General features: G+C 37.3%; 1 protein-coding gene across 2 annotated transcripts in view; it reads right to left on the bottom strand.

Annotated features, from left to right (window-relative positions):
- Nucleotides 1-21,386, bottom strand: part of MED12L (mediator complex subunit 12L) — a 192,006-nt gene extending 170,620 nt beyond the window's left edge. For both annotated transcript variants that reach the window (XM_087725382.1, XM_087725381.1), the window contains exons 1-4: nucleotides 21,210-21,386; nucleotides 7,372-7,476; nucleotides 6,142-6,333; nucleotides 4,159-4,318 (exon numbers count right to left, since the gene is read on the bottom strand). In XM_087725382.1, coding sequence (XP_087581508.1) covers nucleotides 4,159-4,318; nucleotides 6,142-6,333; nucleotides 7,372-7,476; nucleotides 21,210-21,308 — 556 coding nt within the window. In that variant the 5' untranslated portion in view covers nucleotides 21,309-21,386. The remainder of the gene's footprint in view (nucleotides 1-4,158; nucleotides 4,319-6,141; nucleotides 6,334-7,371; nucleotides 7,477-21,209) is intronic.
- Between the last annotated feature and the right edge of the window lie 286 nt (nucleotides 21,387-21,672).

Below are 21,672 nucleotides of genomic sequence, written 5' to 3' on the forward strand. Positions count from 1 at the left end.
ATCCCTCAAAAACTATGACCAAGGGATCAAAAAGTAGAAATTGTTTAATTACAAGGAACAGGTATCTATCCCCCACACACAGGTCTTCTTAGGAACCAATCTTTCCTCCTGAACACAGGGTAGATCTGAAGGATGGAGCAGAGGCATACAATATTGAAACAAATTTTATTTTGCCTTTGGAAATATTCAGCAAACTTGTCTTCATTTAAGAACTATTGAGCTGCTGAACTGTGACACCTGACTGCCCTTCACTTTGAAATTGACCTCTGGAGCTTCTTTGGTTCCTTAGCTGTTTACTTTCCGCCATCTTATGGCTAGTATCTGAGCTACGAAACTGTATGGCAGCAGAAAGATCCAGATTATCTGTCATTATCTTTCCTGATATTTGTAATTCAGATCTGTTAACCCTTGCTGTGATGTGAGCACATTTATTTTTTCTATATTCAAATTATGCATTTGAGAGCAACTCAGTTTACAATTTTTAGAAAAGGACAGCAACATTAGCAGCTTATTATTTGAATATTTCACCATTTCACAGTTAACACTGTGCATTTTGATTGCTTACATCCCAGTGATATGAACTCAGGTGACAAGAGAGGTGGAACAATCCATTTTGCTATCCAATACAACAGTATCCACTCCCAATGATAATTGCCATCCAACAAAATAACTAATTCTCCTGATCTCCCTTATCTGCATACCCGTCTTACTGTATTTCTGAAATCAGCTTCCTCCTACACATCATGCACTATAAAAGGAGAATGCAGCTCAGGAATGTTGAATCTTTTCCAAAATGCAGTTTTAATTCTCAAACATATTTTAAACCAGAGGAATTCCTTTTATCTAATACATAACATGGAGTTATATTTAAATACACAGTTTTGATTTTGTTTCATAGAGTTCAAAACTAGATATTATTCATTAAAACACATGGTAGCTGAGATGAAGATTTCTACAGTGTCAAATGCTTTAGAGATGACATTTACAAAGTTCATTTTTCAACTATTTTGACATAACTTTCATTAGCTGAAGACCACACATCTGAGTGGTATATTGAGAGATACATACTCTTCAAACCCATGAGTAGCAAAGACAAACTCAAAATTTGTTTTATTTGCATAATTTAAGTGAAATTAAATATGCTTAAGATATTTGTCTCTGGATATATAGTTATTCATTTTCCTCTTCTATAACGTGAAAAGTAGCAATTTGTAATAATCTTTTATGGTTTATTGTCTACCTGCAACAGATGTTGATTATGTCTTAGTGACTAAATTGCTTCCAATTCCTACAAGCCAAAAATTCATTTTCCAGCCTACATTTTGCATAAAAATAATACGGAAAAAAATGTTAAGTTTTACACTTCCATTTCTTTAGAGATGCAATGATACATAGTTTATTTATTTTTTCAAGAGATATTATAGTAATAAACTAAGAGAATCGTTTCAATATTATGCCAGTAGATATTTCAGAATGGAATCCTCCATCACTATCAAAGATTTATGCAGTACTGCATTAATGTTACGGACAGAACATGCCAAAGGGAAAAATATTCAAATCAAACTGTCAACATATCATCTTTACAGCAAAACTTCCTGCTGACTATTGACTGAGCCTTTCTATTTTCATAATCCATGCGCCTCTGAGATACTCACCAAGATCAACATATTACAGAGTAGATATGAAACAATCCTAGATTTAAAATGATGCCTCTGGGCATTCAAGAAAATAAATTAGTCTTATTACTTCTACAGATCAGTCAATAAAGTATCTCGGAAATTTAATGTGACAGCTATTAAAAAACTAAAATTCATTGTATTTGCTATATCAGTAAACATGCCACAGTATATTGTATGCTGACATTTTAGTTAGTGATGTAAGTACTAAATTTATTTCTCTCACCAAAAATATCACTCGAAGCTAAGACTGCCAAACAGAGGCTGTCATACTTTGGTCATGTCATGAGAATTGAGTCACTCGAAAAGTCAACCATGCTGGGAATGATCAGTAGAAAAAGGAGAAGGGGCCGCCCTAGTATCTGTTGCTGAACACTATAAAAGATGACACTGGGATAACCAGGGCAAATCTGAAGGAGACAGTATAACACAGAGGGACCTAGGGAGTGCTGATCCATAGAGTGGTCAAGGGTCAGACACAACTGAATGACTGATGACAAAGATGTAAGTACTAGAACCGTGATGGCGAACCCATTGGAACAGGTGGTACGCGGAGCCATATTTGTTGGCACATTAGCTGTCAGCCCTGGCATGCATGCACATGCCAGCCAGCTGATTTTTTGCCCTTCTGGAGGGCCGGGGGAGGCCGGTTTTTTTCTTCCCCAGGCTTCAGGAAAGCCTCTGGAGGCTGGGGAGGATGAAAAATGGCCTCAACAAGGCAACCAGAAGTTTGGAAATGATCCAATTCTGGCTTCCAGGGAGTGGGGGAGGCCGTTTTCATCCTCCCCAGGCTTCACGAAAGCCTCCAGAACCTGGGAAGAGGTTGTGCGCACATACACAGGGGGGTCTCGCATGCATGTGCAGGTGGGCAGGGAGAATTACATTGGTGTAGGTACATGGGCACGTGGAATTTTGGCACACCGTAAGAAAAGGGTTTGCCATCACTGTACTAGAAGATTCTCAAATTTAGTTAACAAAACTTAAGGCACAATTTGACTTCTTTTCAGCTTAGTATGATGAATGTCATAACATTATATGTGAAAGGGATTTTCATTACATTACATTCCTCTTATCCAGTTATTTTAGGAGCTAAAGTTTAATACATCTGGAGAGCACATGGTTGAAAAACTATTTTACATATACAGTAATAAGTCATATTTTGCAAGGCAATTTATATTTGCTTGGAGGCACTAATAGATAGCTATGAAGACAAAAGTCTATAATATAAAAGCAATTGGAAAGAATTATTGTGTGAGGCAGGTTTAATTAGGCATCCGGAACATGTCATATCAGCACTACAGTAAGGAAAGCTCTAGCCATATGCATGTTTGTTATGAAACTCAGCTAAGCACATCTTATTGAGCAAATGCACAAACAATACAGAATAGCTTAATATGCAAGACTGAATCTCACTTGAAAAAAATGAAGGTATAAACATTTTTAAACTAACAGCAACGACCAGAATATTTCTTTAAAAGTCAACACCAGTGTAATTTTTTAATATACATCTTTTACTTTAAACTTAAAGTATGCTTAAAAAGGAAAATGATTTGCATAAGAAGTGAAAGGTAAATCTAGATTCCACTTTTACTGTGAGGTGAGCTCTCAAGATTAGAAGGGAAAAAGCTATTGCAAACAAGCCCCCTTCAATGAGTCATGTTGGCAGATCTCTCTTCAGAAATACTATTTAAATAAATGTGGGGAAAATCTGAAAACTTCTTGATGTAAATTGACTGAAAATAAAAGTGAAAAGGCATAGAAAATTCTCCATATTTTATAAACTTTGCTAAAAAAGATATGAAGAGATGTAGTGTAAACTAGCTTTATTTCCTTCCATTTTTACCCTATTTCCTTAATTTATTAACTACTTTCCTCCACTCCAAATTATGTTTAGCCCAAAGGAAATAGCATGATGAGTATGTATTATCTACCAATATCAATAGTTTAAATAAAAGGAGTGATCCATTTTGAAAATTGAATATATAGTGACTAAATTTCTAATTAAGCGATGAAGCTACCATTCTTGAAAACATGGTGTTAATGGTGTAAACCAAATGTCATTAATAGATACAGCCTATTTGTCTAGAAAAGAGCTGTCAAACTCCCAGCCCGCAGGCCAGATACATCACACATGCTGGCCACGCTCAAACCCGATTTAGCAAAGGGAAGAAAGTCCCAATACATCATGTGACACTGACATGATGATGTGAGTTTGACACCCCTGATCTAGAATCTGCTCATGTTTCTCATTTAAGATAGCAAGAGAACAATTAATATATTTACATTTAGGTCATTAATCATGCTTTAGCTTTCATTCTGCTCTTGTACTAAGCTTATGATTCTTGGTTTTTTGAACTGCAGACACCTACTGTAGTTTATGAAGCATACAGGAAAAAGTGAAGCACATCAACTTATACCCTCCATACAATAGTGTAATTCCATAGCTGTGCAAAAATAAGATATTACATTCAGCATTTATTACCAAGATTTGGATCAGCTGCCTGGCGTTTCTTGATTTTAGCTTCAGAGATGGCTGAGTAGTAGGCACACGTCATTTTTATCAACCATGCCGCTCGCAAGAGTGGCACAGAATATCTTGCTAAATAAGCAAAAACGTCTTCCTTTTTGCTGAGAATCGGGACCTATATTTGAAGACGAAGAGAAAGAACTTTAAGAAGTGGATACAATACTCTAAACCTTTTAATAACAAATTGTAACATCTAATTCAACTTTAGAGAGCTAATAATAACTGAATGACATCTGTAGTGGGTTTCCATTATTTTTACTGCCCGTTAGTGACTGATTGGTGTCAGATTAGTCAAACTGTTGCTTCTTGATATGTCAAAAATAATTTATAGGTTCAAATAATATAGAGTTAATCTAGATCAAATGAAATTCTGTATTATTCCCATTAAAAGCTGCTTGATTTCTCATAGTAAACTAAAAACGCACTTGTTGGCAAAAATCAATATTTTATTCATTGATCAAATGCATTTCTCCATATTTTTCAAAGAATATTGAATAACAATAGCTTTATTATGCTGCTTATGAAAAATGTTTGAGGCAATATATGCTAAACTTATATAGTCTGTTACATTGGCAGTTCTTATATCTCAACGTAATTAACAGCTGCCATAAAATGTTATATTTCTTAAAGATACAAGCCCAAAATGTTGCATCTAAGTCCTGTGAAAAAGAGATCAGTTCCATGGATGCAGATTTAGTGAAGATTCATATGTGACATTTAGGCTTGATTTAACAATATCTAAAAATGAGCAACATTTCTACCCCTCAAGAAATAGATTTTATCAGGTTTCCTGAAATATTGAAAAGTTTCCTTCACTATTGTGTTTGGGATTCCTATTATTTTCAAAAACTTCCTTTTTAATACTGTCTAGAAGTTTACACACAATATGTTCACTTTACTAGGAAACAATACGTGTTAGTCAGCACCTAAAGTGGTGGATACTTTAGTAAAAGACAAAATTCTAACATTTTTCACAGCTCGCCACAAGGAGTTTCACGCAGATATAATTTTTTACCAGTTTTTACTCTTTTTATTGTCTCCGAGGACTTGAGCAGGTTTCAGTATCTATTTGTGCAATATATCATAGTTACGTACAACTCACTGGAGGACAAGGTGTCATTTTACGCACTGCATTCCAACATAGACAATAAGAGGGCCAAAGCACTTCTCGTTGCTATTATGTACAAGCCATTCATAACTCTGAAAATCCAGAAGTCTGCTCTAATACGCATATTCTCCATGGCCATCCAGTAGCTACCTCTGTCTGCTGCTGAATGTCACTTCTTGCCAATATTTGCAGCATTAGCCAGAGATAGTATTCATTTGTTATAAGTCATTCTCTCCTGCTCCACCTCATAACTCAGTTAGTCAGCTTTGCCAGTAACTAAACTTAGCATTTCAAGCATCTACCCAAACTGACACAACTCTGTACTATCTCAAATGACCAAAAATGATTGGTGATTGTTTTTCACTGACAAGGAAAATGAAGGAGAGAAATCCACCAATCCCTTTCCTTAAATCACTTACAAGGAGTAATTAAGGAATCATTTACTGGCCTTATTACTGCCAGACAATAGCTATAGGAACAAAATTGTTTTGTCCACCAAGAGAGTCATAAGTAATACATTGTACAAACAGCTGTAGAAACTTGCATGAGTCCTTAAAGATCATTTATGCTGGCATCCTTTTCGGTAGGCTCAGCATCAGGTCAGGTATAAGAAAGAAGACACCATAGAAAATTTGAGAAAGGGAGATGAAAAAAACAATACGGATTGTTAGAGATAAAAATAGAACAAGAACTTTCATAATTTATTTTGCAAGAAGCTGGACTTAATGAAATGCCTTGCTTATTTTGTTAATATTGCACTTGAGGTTCATATCAGAATGATATGAACCCTCCTCCCCCTCTCCCAAATAGTGAAGAAGCCATCCAAGTACCTTTTTTGCTAGGAAAGTCAGAGGTTTATTTCCTGCCAAATCTGCAAACCACGTATGAATTGCACTCTGGGACCGAGCAGTAACTAGCCAGTAATTGTCTTTAGCATTTATTTGCAATTTCTTCTTTCCTGTATCCTGGAATGTATTAAGTTTTAACTTCTCTGCTAATATGCTGCTAAAATAAGCACCAATCTGATAAGGAAAGAAAACACAAACAGAATAAGCATTTCCTAAAAGATAGATAGATAGATAGATAGATAGATAGATAGATAGATAGATAGATAGATAGATAGATAGATAGATAGATAAAAAGATCAAGTGTACTTTAAGTACTACCTTGATAAGATTAGCCTCTAAATTCTTTATTGTAGTATTCAGATACTTGATAATCTAAATAGCTGAAATGGTCTCCCATTATCGTTCAGGTGTGGATATACAAGTTATTAACACTGAATATTTAAATATCTCTTAGGAGATAACTGGATTTCTTCGAGGGCCGGCTCAACATTGTAGTTCTCCTCTGTGGACCAGTGAAGGGCAGAGGAAGGATGGCTGCCTCCTGCAGCATCTGCTGGCCAAAATGTGCAGCCCCCCGTGCCTCATTTTCACCCTCCATGGCCTCCTGCAGCATTCTGACAGCCAGTTTGTGCCCCTTTTCAGCCTGTTTTTGGCCCATTTTTTGGGCCGTTTTAGCTGCCAGAGGCATTGCAGGCTGGTCCTTTGATATTTCCAGGCCAACCCCCTGGGCCAGATTTAAGCACCCCACAGGCCAGATCCAGCCTGCAGGCCTCGAGTTTGACACCTGTCTTAGGCTATAATAAAAATAAACCTTATTATTAAAGCATAATTGAAGTTAAAGAATCTGTCCAGAAAAGGCAATTGTTAATTTTGAAGTCTGTGACATTTTCCTTCTTTCAAATATCAATTAAAAATCATTTGTAAAAGTAGATCCTTAATCAGTATATTGAAGATTCATTTCAGACCAATATATCCAGATGTTTCAATTAAAACTGAAGGAGTAAGGCACTCCGCATTAGGAAATCAACATCCTTGTATGCATGCATTCACCTATGTATTCACAATTTTCAAATTACACAGATTTTCTGTTTAAAATGTTAAAAAAAAACAAAGACACGCATTACTAAATCAATAAAGAAAGTATTGCAAAACAGCATACCACATTTGAACTTCTTTAGAGGAATCACTTTTTGGTTGCAAAAAAGCACTTACCTTGGATGGGTTAATAACAATATTTCTAGCAGACCCATGTTCATCTCCTGAGAAAGCTGGCTGATTACTGAAACCTTGTTTTACATTTACAGCAGTTAGCTCATCCTACAAATAAAGAATAATGTTAACTTAGTTTTGCAAGCAGGTTCCAAATTCAAGTGAGGTCAGATTCTCACTAAGAAATTAAAATTTCTGTTGTGCTATGCATATGAGACACATTTCACACTTTCTTTGCAAATGCAAATCTGTTTATGAATTTTTGTTATAAATATTTTATACACAAATCTCTTATATTATCTAAAAATAATTAAAATTTGGCACTTATCAAATTGATCTGAATACTTTTTTTAAAAAAAGTTAGACAATGTCACACATTAATGATACAAACTCTGGGTTCTTAAGGTAAAGGTAAAGGTTGCCCTCACACATATGTGCTAGTTGTTCTCGACTGTAGGAGGTGGTGCTCATCTCCATTTCAAAGCTAAGGAGCCAGCACTGTCCGAAGACATTCTCCATGGTCATGTGACTGGCATGACTAAACGCCAAAAGCACATGGAATGCTGTTACCTTTCCACCAAAGATAATTGCATTTTACATGCTTTTGAACTGCTAGGTTGGCAGAAGCTGGAACAACTAACTGGAGCTCACTCTGTTATGCAGCACTAGGGATTCAAACTGCCGAGCGACTGACCTTTCTGATCAACAAGCTCAGCATCTTAGTCACTGAGCAACCAAATGGGACACCATTTGGGTTCTAAAACATATAGGTAATTATTTCTTCTACTTCAACTACTACTAGTTTTACCCTAAAACATTATCCACGGAAAACCAATTTGATGTAGGAGTTAAGGCATCAGGCTAGAAAGTTAGTGAACTGTGAGGTCTTAGTCACACTTTAGACATGAAGCTGGCTGGGTGAACCTGAGCCAATCTTTTTCTCTCCGTTCTAAGAAAGAAGTAATGGCAAACTACTTCTGAAAAAATCTCGCAAAGAAAAATGCAGAGACTCATCCAGGTCTCCAAGAATCGAATATGATTTAATGGGGGGGGGGGATCAAAGATCTTATAGATTTATAAAAAATAAATAAAAAAATAAAAAAATAAACATTATCCAGATTGGCATTTAGGAATGAGATGATTTATGGATAATACAATAAAACTTATTTGAGTACTTTGGTTTACTTTGTTACTTGTTTCAATTAGTTCATTCAGCTGTTTCTATTAGCATTTTACATTACAGAAACAAATGATTAGACAACCCAGGATGCAATTAGTTGTGGTTGTGATTCAGGTGACCTTGAAGGCACAAACTCCCCAAAGTGGCCGCACTAGTTCTCAGAGAGAGTGTTAATGACCAGAAGACTGCAAAGTAATACAATTCTTCCCTCTGCTTCCATTTTATCAGAATTTATCCTTCAATCCCACCCTTACCATTAGAACTGAGGAAAGTTCTTGGGTGAGAAGTGAATGTTTTCTCCTCTCAAGGAAAAAATAGTCCACTTGCCTTTGGGGGGGGGGGAAGCACCTTTGAGACAACTATGACTTGGAATGACTGAGAATTTCCATAGGGGTTTAGATGCTAGTTTTAGTTAATCTGGTTAATTTAGTTAAGACTAAAAATAGCCTTAACACAACATGCTATTATGTTTCATTCTTATAAAATTCGGCAACAAAAACACTCTGGACTTCAACAGAGATCAAAATTCAAATCCTTGTCATTAGTTTCGAAGCTAACTCATGTCAACAGTGAAGATGAACCAGCCTTCTGTTTAAACAATAGCACAGCTGTACAGATGAAACTGTGGTTCATTGTAATTCATCTGAACTTCTATTTAAAAGATGCAGATGCAATTTTGAAGATATCCTTAGTAACTATATCCTTCACTGGTACAAGGCTTCCTCCATGTGTCTGCATAAGTTTGTGAAATGTCTAACTGTGATCATGTGCAAATTAATTATAAAGTGAAAACTATATACTGTGTCACAGTTTAGCATTTAAAGTATTTCTGCCTCTGGCACATCATCTTTCCATTGGAAATTAACTCCTATTTACACATCAATAAATCATTGTCATATATGTTTCCTAAGTTTCTATCTTGCATAACCTACCTACAAGGAGTAATGAATCAAACAGCCTATATCAGAAAGGATATATAGTCACGTATATCAGGCCCATTTAAAGGACAAAAGGTAGAGACTGATGCTACATTTTAATGTACTCACTAAACCAGTAGTGGTGAACCTTTTAGAGGCCGAGTGCCCAAATTGCAACCCAAAACCCACTTATTTATCGCAAAATGCCAACATGGCAATTTAACCTGAATAATGAATAATTTCCCTCCCTCTTTCTTTCTTTCCTTCCCTCTCTTTTCCTCCCCTTTCTTTCCCTCTCCTTCTCTTTCCCTCCTTTCCTCTTTCTTCTGTCTTTCCCCCACTCTTTCTTTCTGTCTCTCTTCCCCCCTTTCTCTTTTTTCTTCCTCTCTTTCCCCCTCCCTCTCTTTCCCCCTTCCCTCTCTCTCCCTCCTTCCCTCTCTTTCTCTGTCTTTCCCCCGCCTTTCTCTCTCTCTCTATTTCCCTGTGTGCCTCTCTCTATTTCTGTCTCTCTATTTCCCTCCCTTTCTTTCCCTCCCTCTCTGTCTCTCTCTCTCTTTTTTCTCTTTCTCTTTTTCACTCTGACACTCTCTCTCTTTCTCTCTTTTTTTCTCTTTCTCTCCCCCTTTCTATTTATTCATCCATCCATATATCCATCCAACTATCAATGCTCTCTTACCCATCTTCACATGATGTTTGGATCCAACCACGTGGGCTGTGGAGGGGAAGTGGAGGCTGGCAGACAAAGCCAAGCATTAAGAGATCCCCATGCAAAATAAGGCAACTCCAACATGGATTCTGTCAGGGAGACACCCCCCTTCCCTATCCCTCTTTCCCGCTTTCCATGGCAGAGGCCCGCATGGCCTGACCACAGCTGTTTCCTTGGAAATGACCAGCAAGCAAACAAACATGGTGCTCCAGCTAGAAGGTGGTGGTGCAGAGTCCCACCTTCGGCCAGAGAGAGCAGAGCAGGCAGGACATATACCTTCCCCATCACATCAATGGCACTGGGCAGGAGGGATGTACAAGCCAAACATTTGGAACTGTGCTTGGCAGAGTTTGCTAGTGGGGGCTCGGTGGGGCCATTTAGCGGGGAGGGAGACCCTGGCCCATTTGGTTCACTTCAGTGCAGGGTGGGAATGCAGAAGGCAGAGGAAATCCATGCCTCTTGGCATTTAGCCCTCAAAGATTCCTTTCGGGTGACTGGGAGGGGAGGGTGAGGGACGGGGCCAGCCAGTGGTGGGATCACCCAACAGGGAGCTGCAGCGAAGAGATGAAAGAACCTCCGCTTGCCAACATGTATCCTGTGACATACTGTGCTGGGGCAATGGCATATGTGTCCACAGAGAGGGCTCTGTGTGCCACCTCTGGCACTCCTGCCATAGGTTCGCCCCCAGGGCTCTAAGCCATAAAAATATATATCTATTATCTTAAATAAACAAATTATAGAATGTAATTGAAAAGCAAAATTGAACAAGTTCAACTATGTACAGTCATTTCAAAATGCATATAAGGATTTTTTTTTAGCCAGCTGAGACACATCCTTTTGTTTAAATGAAACCAGCACACTAACTTTCTAAATGCAAAGAGATACTTTTGAACAAAAAGTCTTCCTTGTGCCTTCAGGCTTGTAATCCCAGCACTTCTCTGAAAAATGTACATTCAGTCTTAATGTTTGCAACAAAAAAATCCCATACTGTTTGCCTTTGTTGTACCACACTATCAAATGTACACAGTTCCCAATTCAGAACAACATGAACAGCTTCAAATAACAGCAACCACAAAGCATTCCATTGATTTGCACCATAGATCTTATTTTTATCCAAGAACTGGATGTTCTATATTGGGAAAAGTATTTTTTTTTCTATCCATAGATACACAGATAAATTTTAGATATAAATCAGGAACAGCAGACATAAGATATTGTAACAAAAGTGTTCTATCGCAATAGGCATCTGCAACAAAAAAAAATCTGTTCACCATTCAATCATCACACAGGTAGACCTTGATTATAACCATTCACTTAGTTTGAGGTTTTCATTTAATGACCATCTGAAGTTACCACAGCATTGGAAAATGTGACATCACAGTTTTTCACACTTGATCATTGCATTATCCCCATGGTCACATGATAAAAATTCAGACTCTTGGCAATTGGCATGTGGTTATAATGTTTCCAGTGTCCCAGGGCCCTATGATCATTTTTTCTGACCTTCTGACAAGAAAAGTCAGTGGAGAAGCCAGATGCACTGAACTGCGTTACTAACTTAACAACTGCAATGATTCACTAACAACTGTGGCCAGGAAAAAAAAAATCTCATAAAATGGTACAAAATTCACTTAACAACTATCTAACTTAGCAAAAGAAGTTTGGGGTTTAAATGTGATTGTAAGCCAAGGACTACTTGTAATTCCTTGGTCTTACTTTATGGAACATGATATTCACCCATTGCATGTTTATTCACATCCGTTCTTTGATATTTCATGAGAGCCCAGCTTCATTTTCCAGAAGTATTGGGATTACAACTCTCAATATTCCCAGCCTATATGACCTAAAAGTTTAACAGCAATCTATCTTGTTGATCTTGTTAGCTGCTTTAGGGATTATTAGAGTTATTCAGCAATTAAAACCAGCTGTAAAACAGCAGTGATTCAGACATGACATAGTGACCTAGTTTATTCCTCAAATTAAATCACAATTGGCTGGGTACATATACTGCCCTAAGCCATAAACAAAAATGCACAAATGATTCCGTTTGTCAATAAAGCTGCTGGTCTCTTGGTGTGTGTGTGTGTGTGTGTGTGTGTGTGTGTGTGTGTGTGTGTTTCCAAGCTGTGACATTTGTGGCGCGGCAGTGGTCACCGCACATTTTGGGTTTGCCTTTTGCTTTGGTGATTCATTTCAGTGGAGACATGCCGTCGTTTGCATTCAGTTGGACTCAGAGAAGACAATACAACAAAACCAAGCAAAATATATTTTACCATGATATAAAAATCCATACTCTGTTTCCAAGCACAGAACAATCTCCCCCTTTTATACCTCAGTTGCTTTTCTTCTTCTTCACTAGAACTACAAACTAAGATTCATTCACCAGGAAATGGTGGTTAAAAAGGAGCAGATTGAACAAAAGGTGTGAACATTCCATGGGGAAAAAATGTTTCAAATGTGTTGGGATAATAAGATCCCGGATTCATTTTCACTTTTATAAATCTATGTGATTGCTAAAAGTCAACACCACTCATTTCACATAATCAATCAAATCCTCACTCGAATCTGGAGAAATTCATAATCTGCATTTAAACTATCTGTAAAAGACATCATGATCACATATTCTAATAAATTGTTTCTAGTTTAAGATGCAATCTCTAGGATTACAGCTCTATACAATCAGAATCCATAAAGTATTTAGGACCATTGTACTTCCAGATTCCAATCGTAATTTTTTCAGTTCTGATTTTTTTTTTACATCAAGCTCTTTTTAAAAAAAAATCAGCCTTGTAAAAAATATACAGTGTTTTATTCAAAAATTTTATTTTTTTGAATTATCTTTACTCCATTCAATTTATGTCAGAATCACACAATGGTTTCAGACAGCCATCACTGTTCAATGCACAACTGCATAGACAACCTGAATAGGCTGAATCACAACAGTTTTTTACAAAGGAAGATTTTTTTTCTCTTTCAAGCTTTTACACTTGGACATTATTGGCAGATAATTAAAGCAAACCTGAATTGTAACTCCCTGATATTCTACATATGCCAAACCACAAATGCATGTTTATTTTGAAAACGCCTTGAGGAAATCTATTGGATTTATTCACTGCAAACACTGCTTAGCCTTACATCCAATTCTTTAAAAGAAAAAAAAATAGTTTTGCACATGTTTATTTAGTGTACCAGATTGGGTGGGAGGGGGAGCAGAAAATTAAAATAAAGGAGACAATGAGTTCCACACATAATTTTGCAATAGCAACCTTTCCACATTTCTTGAAAATTGTATTATCTATATTATCTTTTCTACCTCAAATCAATATTCACAAGCTAATTTTCGCAGGAGATGCTTTGATTGTCAGAAAGGATAGATTCCCATATATTACAATATCATTTCTCTTAGAGGAAACCTCAGCATCAAATTATTAATATTTCTTAGTTTGAATCCAGATGTGGATAATTACAAGTTCAGTGAATTCAATTTATTTCATTTTGATCAATAATCAGTAATTATATAAAATCCAAACTCATTGAGTTCTTAATAATACCAGAAAATTAAGTATTACATTCAAGAAGAAAGAGCATGGGACCAATTATTATGGATTCTGAATGTTTATATAATATTGAGAAATAGTATACTCTAAACCTATGAATTCTAAATTAAAAAGCCAATTATTCATGATGATAATTTAAAAAACACAAAGGTGAATCCAAGTAAATGGGGGGGTGACCTCTTCTAACAGCATTAAGCTAGGGGGAAGTAGAAATTCTGAAATACACATAAATGTTGCCAGTCATGTCACGGAATTATAAACTGGGAAAAAAAACCTCTCTATTGAACTTCTGCTTGATGATATATTCTATATGGACTAGACAGGACTAAGATAAGAAAAAATAGTATAGCCCATAATATTTATCCTTTATATTATGGATATTTCTCCAGATGAAGCTACAGAAAGCCATTTTGTGTAATTAAAACTTGGGGTACCTAAAATAAGTAATATCATCATCAGTGCTAATAACTAACATAGTGATTAGCACCGATTACGTTACCTAGTTTGTATAACGAAATGTCTGCAAAAAAACAGCCATGCTCAGAGAGCACCAAGGACCCCTCATTTCAACCCTGAGCTACAAATATTCCCCTTTAAAGGTGTATTGGCCACAAAGATGTATGTATATGTATGAATGTATGTACTACGTATGTACGTACGTACATACATACATACATACATACATACATACATACTGGATGAAAATCGGAATTATGCATCATTAAATTAATATAGACTTTATATAAGAACTTGCTAGGATGCACCCATCCGACTTTTTCTTTGTAGTTCACACCCAAACACTTCTTCAGCATAATTGCATCATATTCATAAAATATTCACAGAGACTTTCAGATAAGATTCTAAAAGGTATACAATAAGGTCTAAAATGGTTTCACTAATTTTAGTTACACATAATTACAGAACTGTGCAAAGACTACTATACTCACTTGGAGGGTCAAATACAATGGTACAAAAACACAGCCCCCCCTTCCTCCTAGGCAGTCAACAGACTAGAATTTATCTAGAAGCCTGTTCACACATGTCTATTTAGCCTAAGGCTACAAATCATGAAATGCTCATAAAGATCTATTCATTCCACATCCTTGGAGAGATAAAGCAGGTTGGTAATCTTTATAAGGATGACATTCCTCTCTCACTATGACAGCTCTCCTATTCCCACTTCATGTGACACCTCCAAGATTGCAATTTGGGTAGCAATGTGTTTTCCTTTTTGAACAAAATTTTGTTGGTGAAGTTGACCTGGTGAAATTGTCCTGGAGTTTTGTGAAAGTTTTTGAATCGGAATAGGATAGGCCGGATGCAGCTTCTCTGTCTCTGATAAGTAAAGTTTTGTCCAAATTGTTTCCCATTAGCTCCAAGGTTCAAACAAGCTTCAAACGTGACCCTAGTAAGTAAGAGTCACATTTAAGCACATACAACCTTTTCAAGAATCAGTTTCAACCAATACACCAGATTCAAGAATTGGATCCCTTTTATGGCTAAGTAATTGTTCAGGGAAGCTTTTATAATTGCAGCTTATTTAATGGCATATTTTTATGCAAAAAGAAAGGAAAAAAGTGACCAAGGTCAGTCAAATGTGCTTATACTGAATGAAGAACTAGCCCTACCCAAACTATATTAAATATTAATAATTGTATAATATTGCACAATTATATATGTAATTCTATTTATTTCTATGCATCAACTTCGGAGAATCTATTGGCTGAAAAGCAGACCAAAAGAAATACATACAAGACTTTCCTTGTTTCAGGAAATCAATACAATAAATTAACACACCAGCATATTAGAAAGGCCATCGGATATGTTGTATATACAGTGTATTCTCAAGGCACAAAAGGATTGGTTTTAGATAATTTGTTTATTAAATTTGGCATGTATTGGCTGGATCCAGACAACCTATTAAGCAATAATGTGCTTTGTTCAGTTTCAAATTGTGGAATTCATGAATCTAGACAGTTATGGGCTACTTTATTCAATTATACTTTGTTGAATACATGACTATTAGCTAGGTTTAAGTAGAGTCAATGCTTAATAACCACAATAGCTAAATTTACTTGACAAGCTAAGCCAAAGATAACAAACCACATTATATCTTAAAATTGTTTTCAAACTCAAGTCTGATGTATTACATCAGATTAATTTGGAATTATGGGAATTTGTATTTATATCATCAATACATAGAGAGTGGGTTAAATATGAACCAAGGGAATTCAAGGCCATAAAACCACAGCTGAATTGAAATCTCTACAAAGAAAGATGCTAGGTCAAAGATTATTGCTTCAAGCATATCAGTTTTTGATAACCAAAACATGGTATTTCCATACCAAAGATTGTAAATTGTATATCTTTAACTCATTCTGAAATGCTAAGAAGATGGATGGCATGAAAACATAGTATTCTACATACATACATACATACATACATACATACATACATACATACACACACACACACACACACACACGTTGAATTAAAGGATAAGAGTAAGATTAATTACAGTGCAGATCCCAGCAGTATAAATATCAACTTCCTAAGATATAAATCCACTGAACAATTCCTAGTTTAGGTTTTTAAAATGGCAGTAAACAATGTACTGATCAGATGACATATTATTACATAGTACACAAAATTATTATTCTATAAATTGATAGGTGTTAGAACAGTCTATTTTTCTCTACATAACACGAGACAAAGTTATTAAAATCTGAAAAAAAAAAAAATAAACTTATTTTTTCACATTCCATATGGGTATTTTTAATAATAGAAAGTCTGGGGAGATTAATAAAGACCTTCAGTATTATACTTCTAAAGTGTTTTGAACTATAAAATAGCATCAAGATTTCTCTTATGGCCCACAGTACTTTCCAGCCTTTTTTAAACAAATGTTAAGATAAAGATGAAATTTTCCTAACTCCAGATGTAAAAAGTTATAAGAATTTCACAATCAGCCTTATGAGGTAGTCCAGACAGGAAGCATGCCCCAATAAACTATTAAACTTACTTTTTTGTAAGATTACATTAACATAATATTGCAGGTTTGAAAGTACTGTACATCTCTTTCTCTATCACCTTTATAGCTCAGGAAAATAGAGAGCGTCCCTTCTGAGACTTTTGCTATCACCACATTCCTTCTGCAGCTAAGCTGCCTCTTATTCAACCATTTCCCTAGTTGTGGATCCTCCTTTGCATTCCAAGGTCCCACATATCACTAAATCCACACATGAAAGGTTTTTATACATTTTCTATGGATCACCAGAAATGGAAATTATTAACAAAAGTCATTGAAGAAAGATTTGAAATTTTTACTTTACAAAAAGTTTTGATTAAAAAAGAAATTGTCCCTTCACAACTATATCAGTGGATAATGTCAAGAACCCTGGTGGCACAGTGGTTAGAATGCAGTACTGCAGGCTACTTCTGCAGACTACCCGGCTGCCAGCAATTCAGCATTTCAATTCTCACCAGCATAAGGTTGGATTCAGCCTTCAATTTTTCCGCGATCGGTAAAATGAGGACCGAGATTTGTTGGGAGCAATATGCTGACTCGGTAAACTGCTTAAGAGTGGGATGTAAGGCATTGCGAAGCAGTATATAAGTCTAACTACTATTGGTATTATGTATTAAAATTTCAGAATACAAAGGTTTGAAGAAACTGTGGACATTATCTTCTACACACACACACACACACACACACACACACACACACACACACACTCCTGCCCAGAACAGAAATCACTATTGACTGATACTAATTTCTGGGAGAGGAATGGAACTAAACATGTCTCTGAAGACTGAAGACAATGGTCGCAGCAAAGAGTGAACGCCTGGTTAGTAGACTAATTCTTCAGAACCACTCTGGATAAGAAAAGGACAAGATATTAATTACATATGCACCAGACAGTTGCTCCTTGTTAAAAGATTATAGGTCAGCAAGTTGAGTACCAGATTAAGGGACCAGCCATCATGCTTACAACTGCATTGTGGCTTTTTAAAGGACACTCTATTCATCAATCTCACTTTCTAAACATTTTCAGGAATTACCTATTTAACTATCTTAACACTATTAGAGACTTTCAAATTGGTGAGTTAAAAAGGTGCCTGGTGAGTGATTTTATTTCCATTCATAAACAAAAGAAAAATTAATCATAAGTTTAAATTTTAAAGATTTTGAAATAAATGATAAAAAGTTAAATACATAAGACTTTGATTCAAGAAAGGTATAAATGAATTAAGAATCCAAACAAATTTGGAATATTGAAACTTTTACTATAATTTGGAAATAAGTATATAAAATAAAGAGCTTTTTGTGGAAAGAAAATCGTTTTACCTATCTAAAATGATAAGAAAGATTTGAGACTTTATGATTTCAGAAACTGGATAAAGAGGGAATTAAGGATTCCAGCAAAAAAGGAAAATGGGTTAAAAATGTAAACTTGCCTTTGGGTTCTGATTAATATGTAATATTTACAAAATAACATTAAAACATTGAAAATATTCCAGAAGAATTTTAAAGAACAAGGCCAGAAATTAGCCGCTACAATGTCAGAATGATGTCTGCTTCTATAGATAAGCTATGACCAAAAATGTTAATGAAGGAATGGCAGATGTGAAACAAATTTTGCCTGATGTAAAAATGTTAGAAACAGAAAAAATAGATAACAAAAAAAGTGAGTTGTAAGACAGAGAAGGCAGCCTGGAACAGAAGAACAAATGACAAGCCAAGAGAATAACTTGGATAAGGACTTTCTACTGCATATACAAAAGATGTCGGTTGAAGTTTGACATTCAAAGTGGAAATACAAATAATAAACCAAGAGAATAACCTGGATAATTACTTTTTACTGGACTTACAAAAGAGGTTTGCTAAAGCTCCCAAGAAGATGGGGGAAATCTCCCCTTTGACATGGGAAAAATAAAAATTAAAGAAAAGCTAAATCCTGTGACACCAAATGAATGGATTCAAGGTCAATATTGTCAGAAGAAAGGTATATGAAGTTAGTTTGTTTGACCGAGATCAAAATAATATGTGTCTCCATGAAGTTCTGGTAACCTTTTGTGGACTTTTTCTGAAACCAAGACCAAAACATTTATGATCTATGGATGTGTAAATAGATAAGGGGTGGTTTATAGGAATAAAACATATTTGTAACATTAAAAGAGTAAAAAGTTATTACTTTTGCTTATACTTGTGATGAATATCAGAAGCAACTTTATATATTTCTTTTCTTTATCTTACTTTCTTCCTTTGCTTTTTTCTTTCTTTGCAGGTTTTATGCTTTCTTTCTATTTGTCCTCCTCTCTCTGAGTTTAGTTTGTATTTGAGGTTACTATTGTAATTAAAATATTCAATAAAAAGTATAAAAGTAGATGCAGTCTACCATAGCATAATGTCAACAACATCACTGTAAAGATAAATACATTGTATATACAATGCTTAAATCAGCCTCTGACTTCTTTCCTTTACCTTTGGAATAACCTCTTAAACCCAATACTTATTTCCAGCATATTTTGTGGAACATATATCTTTTTCATATGCTACTTAACTGCTCTTCTTTCATTATGTACATCTATAATGAGAGCCAGCTTGGTGTATGGGTTAGGGCAGGAGTCGGGAAACTTAAACGCTCAAAGAGCCATTTGGACCCATTTCCCACAGAAAAGAAAACACCAGGAGCCACAAAGGTCCTAACCGGAAGCCCCCTGTTCAATTCTGGAGCTGACCCGAAGTTCAGTTCCTCCATCATAGAGTCTCCTCCTAGCGCGGCATACTTTTTCCTCTACCTGTCATAACCGAAAGCCCTATCAATTGTGGAGACAACTGGAAACCCTCCCCTTGCCATAAAGTCTTCTCCTTGCGCACTGTGTTTCTCTCCCTCCCCACCTGGAAGCTGCTCTCAAAATTGTGGCGCCAACCGGTGATGGAGCTGCAGCAGAGGGAGGGAAGAGCCACATGCGGCTCCAGAGCCACAGTTTGCTGACCCCTGGGTTAGGGCATCATGCCAGAAACCAGGAAACCATGAGTAGGCATTAAGCCAACTGGGTGACCTTAGACCAGTTACTGCCTCTCAGCCCGAGAAAGGAGGCAATGGCAAACCCCTTGTGAAAAACCCTGCCAAGAAAATTGCATTGATCTGGAACTAAAAAAAACATTTATATTACCACATGTAAATACAATTATCGTAACAATTATTTCCTATAAGAATTATAAGAGTTTCAACTACATAAAATAAAAATTGCTCCAATAGGACAAAGTTGTAGTGTAACACCCCTTTCTAAAAAGCATTAAAACAGATTTTAACTAGATTCACCCAACGCTATGAAGGGTAAACTATGATTAAGTAACCAACCAAAACATGTTGGAGCATGTTGAACGAATCAAACCATCGGACTAAGATGTAATTGGAGTTTGTTTCTTATGGTTTAGCATGCATGATGAGTGCCAGTGTGAACTGTTAACTATAGTTTTGGCTGTGGGCCAAACACGGCCTTTTTATGGGAATGGCCATAGCCAAGCAAGAAACCATCTGCCCATATTACAGCCAAACTGCTAAACCACATAAAGGTTACAATACAGTTAAGGGAACCCTTAATTTATCAGTTTCTTAGTTACTTGCAACTTTAACCTACAGAGGACAGAAATTAATGGCAACTGAATATCAAGTGAGTTAAGGAATCCCTTGATAAATTGTACTGAGCATTATAACAACCTTCCTTCTCTCACCCTCTCCCCCCCCCCCCCAGCAATTATCTGTTAATTACACGGTGCCATAACGTCATGGTTACAACCCAGTGCCACTAGCTGGAACAATACACGCAAAGTGCCAGTGTTTTGAAAGTCATCTGATTTGGGGTGACTAAGAGAAGCAGCTTCACTCCCATCTGACCAAATGTCAAGTCACTGGTCCATAAGCAATGTCTGTCAGAAAAGCCCCGCTTAAGGAAAGCTCGGGAATGGGGGGAAAGGGAAGGGAAGAGAAGCCGTTTCCACCTGCTGGGGGAGGGGTGGCCTTCAGTCACCAGGGGTTTAAGACTAGCCCGGGGGCTTGATTTAGGTGCGCAAAAAGGCAAGTCGGGGTTTCGGAGGAGGGGAAGCGCCCTTTTCTTTTCTAGCTGCTGTCTTTCAAAAGTTTGGGGAGGGGGGGAGGAAGTGCACCGAGAAGAGACGAAGAGGAGGGGGCGGGTATCTACTACACAGCCCCAGAGTGCGTCAGGGCCCGGCGCGCAAGCATATCGCCTCCCCCACTTCCCCAACCCATACCTCAACGCTACGAAATCTCTCCGGGTCCGCAATCAGCCTTGCGGGGAGCTCCGCTCTGAGGCTGGCAGGCGCCTTCTCCTCCTCCTCCTGCTGCTGCTGCCCACCTTAGCCTTCCCTTCCCCCTCTCAGGTGATCTCCGGGCAAACTTCTCCCCCGGACCAGGTGTATGCGCGGACGGGCGCCAGCGAAACCCCGGGCTTACCTCCTTCTGCTTGGGGTCTTGCGGATAGACGTCGGGCGGCCCCAAACGGGACCGTTTGAGAGGTCTCTGCTCATAGCTCAGGAGCCCGAAGGCGGCCATGATCTCTCATGTTAGCCGGCGAAATGAATGAGAGAGAGAGAGAGAGAGAGAGAGAGGAGTTGGAGATGGAGCAGCCTCTGAGCACCAGGGAGCAGCACTTGGCTGGCAGACAGACTCCCCCCTCTGGGTCTGGCTCTTCTCCTACGTGGGAGACATACATAGATACGTACGCGGGGAGAGCAAAGGGCGGCTAGGATGCGGCAGGATTGCCACCCAACCCGCCCACAGAGGCAAATGTCACACCCCCCACTCGCGCAGACAAACGTCCCTGGAGAGCTGAGCGAAGCGAGGGTGATGGCAGGGAGAGGAGGGGGGTTGACAAGAAGGACCAGACAGCGGGGTGAAAATGGATAGAGAGGCCAAG

The sequence above is a fragment of the Thamnophis sirtalis genome, unplaced genomic scaffold (assembly GCF_051295495.1).
Source record: "Thamnophis sirtalis isolate CommonGarterSnake01/CBP01778 unplaced genomic scaffold, rThaSir2_p1.2 scaffold_11, whole genome shotgun sequence".
Lineage (NCBI taxonomy): Eukaryota > Metazoa > Chordata > Lepidosauria > Squamata > Natricidae > Thamnophis > Thamnophis sirtalis.